The sequence below is a fragment of the Lingula anatina genome, chromosome 1 (genome assembly GCF_051362555.1).
Source record: "Lingula anatina isolate TDL-2025a chromosome 1, LinAna3.0, whole genome shotgun sequence".
Classification (NCBI taxonomy): domain Eukaryota; kingdom Metazoa; phylum Brachiopoda; class Lingulata; order Lingulida; family Lingulidae; genus Lingula; species Lingula anatina.
In genome coordinates, this window is record NC_141767.1 from 10,712,139 (window position 1) to 10,724,874 (window position 12,736).

The 12,736-nt window shown below is 36.1% G+C and overlaps 1 protein-coding gene across 1 annotated transcript in view; it reads left to right on the forward strand.

Moving 5' to 3' along the window:
- The window catches only part of LOC106155437 (NADH dehydrogenase [ubiquinone] 1 alpha subcomplex subunit 9, mitochondrial), a 32,191-nt gene that overhangs the window by 14,153 nt on the left and 5,302 nt on the right, over positions 1-12,736 (forward strand). Inside the window, exons 4-9 of the mRNA XM_087001339.1 lie at positions 1,127-1,218; positions 1,576-1,777; positions 11,749-11,857; positions 12,067-12,149; positions 12,363-12,439; positions 12,630-12,734. Of these exons, the coding sequence (XP_086857465.1) occupies positions 1,127-1,218; positions 1,576-1,777; positions 11,749-11,857; positions 12,067-12,149; positions 12,363-12,439; positions 12,630-12,734 (668 nt within the window). The remainder of the gene's footprint in view (positions 1-1,126; positions 1,219-1,575; positions 1,778-11,748; positions 11,858-12,066; positions 12,150-12,362; positions 12,440-12,629; positions 12,735-12,736) is intronic.

Sequence of the window (12,736 nt, forward strand, 5' to 3'; positions counted from 1 at the left end):
TATCTCCAAAACTGGCAGAGATAGGTCCATTGTTACTATTGAACTTGAATATGAAGTCATTAGAGGCAATTTACTGTGACCTTAAAATTGACCTTTGACCTACTTTTCACCATGAACTGAACTTTGCAAATTTTAGTTACCTTTTATCTCCAAAACTGGCAAAGATACACCCATAGTTACTATTGAATTTGAATAGGAAGTCATATACTGGCAATGTAAGTGTGACCTTGAAATTGACCTTTGACCTACTTTTCATCTTGAATTGAATTTTTTTGCATATTTTGAGAATTCTTGTTGATTGTATTTTTTACAGCTTGTCAAGCACAAGCCTGGTGGTGGTGTCCCTTCTTTTTGTGGGGGGGGGGAGGTCTATATGAATGCGCTTACTCCAGCTGGTGGTACAATATTCGGAGGCGGCATCTCCTCTCTGATCCTCTAGTTAACTATGGTGCCTGCTCAGCTGACTGCAATTAAGCGTGAACCCCCAGGGAGTTAGGTCGATCTAAATCTTAATTTTTAGATCAATCTAAATCTCTGGTAAAGCACCCATAAAGTATATTAAAAGGAAAGATGTTGAAATGATCACCAAAATGCAAATAAGTAGCTTTTTCATAGGGGAGGCATTGGGTGGTAAAATACACCTTTTTAAATTTTTTTATTTTCACATGAAAATTTTCACCTGCACCATTATGCATACTACAAGATTAAATTCATACACTCAAATAAAATAAGATTTTATGAAGTTTTGTGGGGGAAGTCTAAATTTCATCATGAAATTTTGACTGGGAAGTCAGATTTTCATAATGAAAATCTTACTGGGGAGTAACCTTTTAGGGGAGTAGAATTTTCATGGTACAACGGTACATTTTGAAAGAAATGCTAATGTCAGATACTTTCATTCAGAGTTTTATCATCTCTAGGTTTGAAAGGGAAAGATGAGCAGCTTTGCATGATATGTATATCAGAAAATACTACTTTAGGGCATGTTCAAATGAAGATAGTATACCTTTAATTTCTTTTGTGCTGCATATTGCAGTTATGATTGAGTATAGTGAAATGTAGATTTTAGACTGTGTTTCAATGGAATGATGATAACTGTTGTTGAAAATTTTTTGTATTACTACAGCCATATGATCCAATGGATGAAGAATCAATATACCGCTGCATGAAGTACTCTAATATGGTAGTAAATCTAATTGGACAAGAAGTGCCAGATAGGTAAGGATATATTTCCTTTTACAATACCAAGCCCCTCCAGCCCCCCCCCCCCCCCAATCCTTAAACCCAAAAATAATTTTAAAAAGTTATGATAATAACTAGATTGTCATTAAAAATATCTAGATTGTCATTTACAACTCAAACATCATCAAACTTTCTCCAAAATTGGAAAAATAAAACACTGAAAACTTACTTAGATATCACCACTCACAAGACAACAAAATGCCAATTTTTCTGAGATACACATATATGTGATTCTGGGCCTTATAAGCAAATGAGAATATTGAACGTCGTATGTAGTCACAGTTAACAGTAGATCTTTCTAGCCTCAATGTGTATAATGTTGACATATTCTAGGAATTATAACCTGCATGATGCGCATGTTGTGACACCTCGGTTGATTGCCAGTGCTGCTCGCCAGGCAGGTATCAAGACCATGGTTCACTTCTCTGCAATGGGAGCCACACTTGATCCACCCACACCATGGACAAAGGAGGAAGCAGAGGAGTATGCAAAGAAAAATATCATACTTGGGAAGTCTGATTTCTTGATTACAAAGGTAAGAATTAGGTAATGGTTTTTTCATACAATTCCCTTAATTATTATGTTTGTTTGCACTCATGTTTATTATACCAACAGCTGTATGTAATAAGTTGTGTCTGTACATATTCCCATCAGTTCAGTTTGTTTACATCATTGCAGTCGGGTCCAGAGAGGGATCCATGCACACTTGTTGTTGCTGCAACTGTAAAGCAATGGTGCCATTGTGCTTTAAACTATTTATTAAGATAAAATTTTGGTCCTGAATTTCTAGTCTCATTTCAAACTGAGCATGATCCAATGATTAGCACCACTAGTGTGTAAGCTGGTGGTACTCTTGGTTTTAGTCTTGACCTGTTTCGTACAGCTCCGCAGGATGGCATGGGATACAAGTTACTGTTACCGCTTCTCCTAGACCGCAAGGACCTGTGTCCCCATCTCTTGGATTTAGGTCACATATAATCTCAATTTGAACACCCTGGTTTTTTGTCTCAGTCGGTGCATTGGCCTGGGCGTGACGCTCGTTGAAACCCACCCTTGTTAAATTTTTGAAAATTCAATGCTAAATACAGACATGCTGAAAACTGAGGGCAATGCAGGCCAATTGGCCTGCTTAGATCTGAATATTGCAGGCCTGGACAAGATATTGCCCGAATGTTTTTTGTATTAATTTGTATATTTACCCTATTTCACGTAAAAATTGTGCACTTTTAACTTCTGCTTTATACACTTAAAAAGGGCAGTTGAGTAGCAATTAGGCGATTAAAAATCAAATAACTGAATGTTTGAATAGATCTTTTATTGAAGAGACATTTTACTGCTCAGATAACATCTGGGTAATATGACCTAAAGGTAAACTAAAGGCCAAAAAGGCATCAAAACTCACAGAAAACAAATTTCCCATAGGTAAACTGCAGTTTTCCTGGACTAACCTTAAACCAGGCCTTAATTGAGCTAAATCATCCGCCTAAACTACCCAAGAGCACTTTTCCAATTTTTGAGTTTCTTACAGCAGCTTTAGACAAAGTGTCAAATTATCCCAAGCTACACATGACTTTAACTTGCATTAGGTAAATAGAGCTTAACAGTAAATTGTATTTTCAAACAAATTATGGTATTTACCAAACTCTTATGGTTGAGGAATAAGTTAATTACTTTTTTAAGAAATCATAGACTTGCCCTTCATGGCTTCAAGAAATCAATGGAAAATAGCTCTTTTTCAAATTTGAATGGGCACTGTAGAAAACTTATGGTAGCTAAAGCTCTCAAATTACACACATAGGTGTGATATTATGTGAAGAATAAGTGTTGTAAATTTCAATCCAAGCGGTTGCGTATATTTTGAGATGAAACGCTTTAAATGTTCAGCAAGCCGTAATGCTAATTCTTTCTAGATCTCGACGAAAACCGGAAGTGCATCGTGACGTCACTCACTTGTACTTGGAAAGCTGCTGGGTGATTTTCGGATGAGAAATATTTCGTAGCTTATACAAATGTTCAGAAAATGAGAATGCAGATAAAAGAAAATTCACTAATCATCCTCACACAAATCACACGCCACGTGTTTTGTGTGCATCAATTATGACCAATCAGCTGGCAGATAGTAAATGCTGTGTGCCTACTATATACTGTGTTCCTATTGAAAATGGCTGCCCCCATCGTTTTTTAGTGAGTGAAGAATGATAATGGCTTCTTTAATTTTTTTTTATTTTGGATAAGATTACAAAGTTTGAGAAATAAAATATTTTGTTAGAAAGTTTCACTAGGTGAGTCAGAAATTATTGCCGGCCAATTTGGGCCGACATTCACTAAAATTTTAAGAATATTGTTGGCCCGACTCCCTGATTGGTGGGTCAAGGGCCGGCGGCCGGCAATTTTCAGCATGTCTGTAAATATCTCCCAAACCGAAGGAGTTATGGAAAAAATTTCTACAGATGGCTAACTGAAAGACATATGTGGAGATTTCAATTGTGCCCTTGGATTTGACCTTTGACCTTTATTTCAAAGTCGAACAGGCCAAAATTTATAAAAGTGGGAATTTTTTGCAAATAAATTTTTATTTCTGTGGATTTTCAGAAACTACACAGACCTATAATATTATGGGGAGGTATTACCCTAGGGTCAATCGGTGCATTTTCACGGGAGTAGCGGTCATTAGATGCCAAAACTGAAGACTCTCTTATTCTGGAGTCGTTAATGCTAGAGACCTCTTGTTTTTTGCATTTTGTAGAGGTTGTCAAGTGCAATACTGGAGGTGGTGTCTGTTTTCTGTTTTCCATACAGTTTATAAGTTGCGCTAAATAAAAAAGTACAACTTAGTGGTGAAAATAAAATGTGCAATACGGTAATATGTAAAAAATTTTGAACATCTGGAAAAGATAACATAAGGCAGCACACGAACAATACGTGGTGCCTCAATTTGAAACCATACAACTTTTGTGTTTTTAATCTCCAAATACTTAAAAAAATCAATAAAGCTAATAAATAGGCCCTCGACAAAAACTTTTTATATCGTATCTTTTATATTAATTATTATTACATATCACAATAATAAACGAGTCGCCTTTTGATGTACACCCAGCTATAACCTCTGTTAAAAAATATCCATTTTTACGAGATTACAAATTGTATCGTATTGTTTGCTTCCATTGCCTCGCTTTCAAAAATTAGAACACGTGCTCCAAAATCGTAAGACAAAGTTAAAATTTTGATATTGGCCGAGTTTGCCCCAGACTAGAATATCCTCAGAGCAGAGCTTTGTATTTTGCAATATAATTTTCAATCTGCCTGATGAAGAATTTTATTAATCAAGAGTGGGGGAGGGGTGGAAAATCCCCTTGGGGCCACATATAACACTATAAATGGGAAGGCAATCCCCCTTACAATGACGGCAAAATGAATTTTAAAAAAAGGAAAGTCCGATGGATTTGCTTTTTAAAACATACAATCAACGGAATATTTCTAATATAATTTCTCAAAACAACACCAGAAAGCAAATTAAATCAAATCATCTAGATGGTAAACACTGGCAGGCTTTGTCAATTTCACCATTTGTTTATTTCAAACAGCATACTTTTCGTGCATGTGCAGTAGTTTGAGACCTGTGCTACATAAGGCTTGGTGAGGGACAGGCAACTTCTAGTCATATTGACAGATTTTCATGAAAATTGAACATCTGGAATTTTTGAGCACCTCCCATTTCATGAATTTCAACCAAAATGATCTTTTCCTTATTTCTTCTGTACGGAATTCATGGCACATTACTCCAAAATTAGCAAAGGTACACCCATTTTAGTCTCTCCAAAACAGGCTGAGTTAGGACAATACGGTAATGTGCCAAGCATTTCGACGGGCCCAGTCAATCCGACGAAAAAAATTATATTATAAAATTAATTTTTCTGGGCTCAAACATTTAGTCCATACGTCAAAATCATGCGACAGAATTTTTTTCTTGTTCCGAATGTTTGACCACATCATCGGCAAGACTCGGTAGATTTTCAAGCCAGTGAAATAGATGCTGCATGTCTCGGCCCTTTGTCAATTGTTGTCCTTTCAAAAGCTTTTGTCAATGAGGAAGAAACAATTAATTGAAGATCTAATCTGGAAGCGAGACGTACCTGTCATTTCCTTTGTCCCCGATGACAATAATAGTGCTTATAGACATACAATTTGTGCTAATTTAGCAGACTTGCCCTCGCTGACTGATTTGTCACGCCCGTAACTGGGGGGGGGGGGGGGGGGATGTCTGTTCTGGATGAAACCAAATGTCGACAGTGGGTAGGATATGTAGTAAACATCTTTATATGGACCATACATAGCGTATGCTAGCAATAAAATTTTTGGGAATAATAAGCAATTTGTTTTCAAGTTTGATTGAAATATATATGCAGGGGAAACGTTCTTGAAGTCAATGCCGCGATATTCTACATTTACTACAGTCGACTGAAAGATCAGTGAGATCGACCGCCTAGACTTCTTGGTGCCAAATACCATGCTCTGTCAAAATCTGACGAACCCGTGTAGCTATTCACCGACATGGATAACTGTTTTGTCAACAATAAAAATGACGTCTTCGTTATTAGAAAAAAAAACAGTAACTTATATGACGGTGAAAATTGGAGCTTCACAGAGAGTTCCACTGGGTATTTACGTTACCTGTGAGTCACTTTTTACCCCCAGATGCATGAAACGTTGATATTATTTAGCATAATCTGTGAAGAACTCCATTCCTGTGACCCCCCTCCCCCACAATGGGACCGTCTTCATTAACATGTGGTTTGCAATAGGTGTGCTGGAGCAGACCAGATAAGACCAGTCTTTCATTTCTGCGTTTGCTCAATTCTCACGTCAAATTATAAATGCATCTGTTTTGTGTAAATCATGGCAATTAAATGCTTATTTTACGTTCGGATTGTATCAGTGGGGTTTTCAATATGCACTGTGGCTTGTGCACAGCTAGTGTATATATGTAAGAAAATCGGAAGAGTGCCAACAAGATATGTCTATCGGCACAGGTAGGCTCCGTAGATTGCCTTTTCTCAATGTTTTAATATGACATGGTTTTTAAATTAAATACTGAAAAGTAATTTAAAGTTACACTGAATTCCGTTTGAGTACAACTTGGTATTTTTTTGATAGGGGCGATTGAATTTTCTTCGGAAATGCATACATCTACGCTGAACAAGCCTTGCAAGTTGAAAACAACTGATCTCAGACTGGTAAAAAAATATCTCAATTTGGTTGATTTCAGTTGACATATTAAATTTCAAATAGGGCGTACGTAGATCACATAACTGGTTTAAGTCCACTAAAGCTACCGGTTTCAAATATATGTGACCGGGCATTGTTTATAACACCTGTCTCCGGGGGAAATACGCCCCACTTGTGAAGCGCGTCATGAAAGTGATCGTCGGTGAGGGAAATAAATAGATAGAAATTATGAACTGTCATCTGTTTGAATCTCAAGTTATGTTAGCACATATTGTACACAGCAAAATAAAATTTCTAAAGGAGGATAGAACTTGCTTGAAACACGTGTTAGGTGAAAATTGCGGCTTAACTTGCGTTACACTTCCGGTAAAGTGCAATACTTCCAATAAGATGGACGCTTTGGCAGATGCCCCTAACAATCCGACGATATCAAAGATTTCCATTTACTGTATTTTAATCAATTCGACCAAACTGACATTTCCATGAAATTAATTAATTAATCTTGGTCGAATTGTTTGGCATATTACCGTAGTTGCAATGGAACTTCTGGCAACCTAACTGTGACCTTGAAATTGACCTTTGACCTACTTTTCACCACAGATGCAACATTTTAGTCTCTTAAATCTCCAAAACTGGCAGAGATAGGCCCATAGTTACCATTGAACTTGAACAGAAAGCCATATACTGGCAATTTAACTGTGACCTTGAAATTGACCTTTGACCTACTGTTCACCGTGAACTGAACTTTTTATCCTTTATACCTTCAAAACTCGCAAAGAAAGGCCCATAGTTAGGATTCCCCATAGGGGAATACTATTGTTTTTCCTGTTCTTCTTCTTCTTCTTCTTCTTATTATTATTCTTCGTCAAAAAATTTCTTTCTAAAATTCTGAAAAAATTCATACTGAAAAAATTCATACTGATAGCCTATGAAAAGTTATTCCGGTCCACCCAATTTTTTTTTACCTTGACCTAATTTTCAAGGTCACAGAGCCTTTTAAACTGAAAATTTTGCAAATTTCAAAATGCAATATCTCCTAGAATTTTCAACGTTTTGACAAATCCTTACTTAGGTGAGATCACACAATGACCCAATTTTAGGAAAAGTAGGTCAGGTCAAGGTCAACTTATTGCAAAATATGCTCTAAGTAGTTGACACTCGGCAGGGGGTAAACCAGATGTCATAGAGCCACAAGGATGATGTAAAAAGTTGCCCTAGATATCTATCCAGTGCAGTCACTAATAATATTGACTATTGATTAATTAGATTTTTTAATATAGATTTTTGAATATTAATAATTTCACAGAAATAGTGACTTTGTCAATTTCTCCATGCAATCGTGATTTTTTGTGATAACATGCCTTAGTAAACTACCCCAAACATATACCCAACACCCCCAAATCAAATGTCACATTTGACCTTGACCCTCATTTTCAAGGTCTATCGGCTATTTGATAGAGAAATATTGAAGTGGGCTAAAAGTGATGTTTTGTTGACCCCCCCTCCCAATTCGCACATGCTCTTTCAGAATATGGGGTCAAATTTAACCCCTGACCTTCACATGACCTTGTAAGAGCATTTCCACACCTATTTTGCAGGGGAATCCTCCGCCACTGGCTTTAGCCAGTTGCAGTCTAGTTACTATTGAACTTGAACAGGAAGATATATACTGGCTTTAGCCAGTTGCAGTCTAGTTACTATTGAACTTGAACAGGAAGATATATACTGGCAATTTAACTGTGACCTTGAAATTGACCTTTGTCCTACTTTTCGCTATGAACTGAACTTTGCAATGTTTCCATCCCTTATATCTCCAAAACTGGCAGAGATATGCCCATAGTTACTATTGAACTTGAATAGGAAGTCATATACTGAAAATCTGTGACCTTAAAATTGACCTCTAACCTACTTTTCACTATGAACTGAATTTTTCTATCCCTTATATTTCCAAAATTTGCAGAGATAGGCCTGTAATTACTAATAACTTGAATAGGAAGTCATATACTGGCAATCAGTGATCTTGAAATTGACCTTTGACCTACTTTGCACCATGAACCCACTTCACATATTTGGATTTAAACTTTATTTTCCCCATGATTTTGTTTTAAACGGCAATTTTTGAAAAACAAATTGAGAACTCTTGTTTACTGCATTTTGTAGAGCTTGTCAAGCACAACACTGGAAGTGGTGCCCCCCCCCCCCCCCCCCTTTTTTTTTTTTATCCCCGCCCTTTGGGACAAAAGATCATGTTATCCTGCCCGTCTGTGCGTCCGTGTTAGTAATTTCCGCTATCTCCTCCTAGACTATTGCAGGTAGGAAGTTGAAACTTCGGGAATTGGTAGACCCATAATCAGGGATGTGCATGGGCACATTGGAATTTTAGTGCAACAGGAGGTTGGGCTTAAATCTCCTCCTAGACCATTGCATGTAGGAAGTTGAAACTTTGGGAATTGGCAGACCCATAATCAGGGATGTGCATGGGCACATTGGAATTTTAGTGCAACAGGAGGTTGGGCTGTCCCTGGAGATGGTTGATCCAAATTTCTTGTGACAATTTCTGCCATCTGCCCTGGACCATTAGAGTTAGGAAGTTGAAACTTTAGTGATTTGTATACCCATCATCAGGGAGGTGCATGGGCACTTAAGAATTTTAGTGCAACAGAGGGTTGGGCTGTACCCTGGGAGGTGGTTGATTCTAAATTCTTATGGCATTGTAATTTCTGCTATCTGCTCCTAGACCATTGCAGGTAGGAAGTTGAAACTTGGGGAATTGGTAGACCCATCTTCAGGGATGTGCATGGGCACTTTGGAATTTTAGTGCCACGGGGTGTTGGGCTGTCCCCGGGGGGTGGTTGATTCTAAATTCTTATGACATTGTAATTTCTGCTATCTCCTATTTTTTTTTTTTTTTATATACTTTTATACTTTTCTGTTCTCTTTTCTGTTTCTTAGCGTATAAATATATGTACCAGTGTACATTCATGTATTTTTATATTTATAAAGATTTTTATGTACAGACACAGATGTGTCTGTACATATAGCCGTCATCTGCGTCTGTCGTTGCCGTCGCCGTACACTTTTACCGATAACACAATAAGTGGAAAGCCATTTTACCTTTTGGCTTGAAACTTACAGAACTGATGAATATTCATAATACGCAGGTCAAGTTCGAAAATCAGCACGATCGGGTCACTTATAGGGAATTTATGCTGTTTTTTCACTTTTTTCAGTATATATATGCAACACTGATAACACAATATAAGAAAAACAGATTGGCCAATTGTCATTATACTCACAGGAGGGGCCAATCTTACTAAAACACAGGTTGAGTTTGAAAATCAGCATAATCAGTCCATTATTTTAGAAGTTATGCTGTTTTTTCACATTTCCTCACATTCAATTCTTAGGCATGTTAACAGTCTCATTATTGAACTAATAAGATACGTAAAAGTGTTTGTTTGACATTTCCTACATCTTTACAACATTGTTAGTTGATTTTGTAAAAATGATGGTCAATTTGTTATCATGTATTGTGTAATAAAGTGTCAAAAATGGAAATAAACTCATATCATTACAGTTGGTCAGATGCATTCATCCACTATGTTCAGAATCTCAGAATGGAGGAAGTTGGACATTTAACACTGTTCTATTGATACTTTTCCCATCTCATCAATTTTCTTCATTGGTCATATAAAAATGGCAGTAAACTGTTTATTTTGTTTTATGTTAAAAAAGTGTTAAAAATGGAAATAAACCCATTTCAGAACAGTGCTGTCTTGTTTACATTTTGGCATTTTCAATATGTGACTTTGAAGTTCCATGGGCCTGAAGACTTTTGCTAGTTACATTTTCTGAATAACCATGATACTAATATTTTATAATTAAAAATTGATGGTCATTATGCTGTAAAACATTATGTAATATTGCATCAAAATTTGAAGAAACCCCTATTTTGGGCACTGCTCCCATGATGACCATTTAAGGAAAATCATGTCACTTACTGTTCTCAAACTTACAGGAAAGAAACATGGGACTAAAATACAGCTTCAGTAGGCAATGCAGTCTGTTTGGTAAATTTTTCTGGCAGTTCAACAGTTTTTTGTAAAAATTTAATTTTTCACATATTGGCATTTTCAAGGTGTGATTTAGAACCTCCACGGGCTTGAAGACCCATGCTAGTCACATTTTGTGAAAATCCATGATACATTTATTTTATTATTAAAAATCGATGATCATTATGTAATGTTGCATCAAAATAGAGGAAAACACAATTTTTGGTGCTGCTGCCATGATGACCATTATGGGAAAACCGTGTTTCTTATGACTGTCAAACTTTCAAAAAAGAAACACAGGACTAAAATGCAGCCTGAGTTGGAAAAGCAGTCTAATTGGCTTCTTTTTCGTGAAGTTATACATTTTAGTGAAATATTCATTATTATCATTTTGGCGTATTCATTGTGGGACTCGGAGCTCCCGTGGACATGAAGCCAAATGGTAATCAAATTTTCTACATGTCCAGGCTATTAATAGTCAATAATCAAAAATTGGTGATAATTATTCTGTAATTTATTATGTAATGTTATATCAAAATTGACAAAAATCTTTTTGCACTGCTACTACAAACATTATGAAAAGAAAACTGTGTTACTTATAATTATTTTTAACTTTGAAGTATGATTTTTAGGATTGGCATGCAGTTCAAATTAGAAAGCCAGCTCAATTTGGTTATCATTTATTATTGAATTTATGCAATTTTGTGTGAAATTTTCATTTTTTCTTATTCTGGCATTTTCAAAGTATGAACTTGAACTCCCATCGATCTGAAGCCTTATGCTTGTTACACATTTTAATTACATTGGTATTACCTGTTGAGCATAATTAAAATTTGATGTTGAATTTGCAGTTAAGCATAATTTACTTTTGCATCAGAATTGACAGTAGCCTATGTTGTGCATGTTATTTTCTGCTTTTTGTCTGTACATGTGACAGCTTTGCTGCCTTGTTTTACATTTATATTTTTTAAATACCTTTGGATGAAGCAGTTATGTGTGTGCGTACATGTGTGTGTATGTGCACATGTGGTAAGTGGTCCCTAGGGGTGAGCTGCTCTTGATAATGTGGGGAAGTGCGGGGATATGCAGTGGCTACCCATTGACACCATCTAGTTTTTTATTTCCATATGAATGCGTTTACTCCAGCTGGTGATACAAAATAGAGAGGCGGTATTGCCTCTCTGATCCTCTAGTTCTGTATAACTTCTTTTTATGTCTTTTATATCAGTATCTTGGGGAGCAAGCTGTACAAAATGAATTCCCTGATGCAGTTATTGTCAGACCATCAACATTGTTTGGGATATGTGATAACTTTATAAACTTCTACTCTGCCAATGGTATGTATTCACTACTTCACAATAACATATAATGTGATTATATAAATTGATGCAAAAAATGTCAACCTGTAAGACAGATATACTGTTATTATCATAAAGATTAATGTTTTAGGAGCATGTATGTAAAAATTATAGAATTGGTCATGTATAATTACTTCTACCCAGATGATCTGTGTGTTATTAAATGTGTGATTTATTTATCATAATAGGCAGAAAAGGAAGATGTGTTTTGGGTACATATACAGTATATATGTGGAAGAAAGGATTGGAGGCTATCAAGAGACCCCTCTTTGTAAGGGTCATCATTTTGTTTCCCAAATCATAAAAAAGTTAAACATATATGAATCAAAGTACTTTGTTTGTTAAGGTAGAAAAATATCCAGGGCTCAGCAGCCCTATTGTTGAAACTCCAATCAGTCATTTGTGGTAGTTTTAAAGACTGTACATATAGCAGTTTGCTTAAATAGCAGTTCTAAGTTCCATTAATATTGCATATGTGCTTCAGGTGAGCGATCTGCTAGATGCTGTAGAGGTTTTAATGAGAGACAAATCTGCTAGAGGAAAGACATATGAGTTTTATGGGTATGTAGGAATTAACATTAACACATAACTTATCAGTGGTAAAACTGGTACTTGCTTTTCACATAAGTATCTTACATTCCATTCTCTTCATTGATTTTGAAAGGTCTTCCCCATTAATTGAATGTTACTTTACATTAATGTTCTCTTGCATTTTTTTTTTAAATTAATTTTCACTGTTTCTTCATTTTAGTCCTCACGCATACTTACTTCATGATTTAGTGGAGTATATTTCCAACATTCAGAGGACCACATTAAAAATTGAACATGGCCTGTTGTGGAGAAGATCTTTTACTGGGT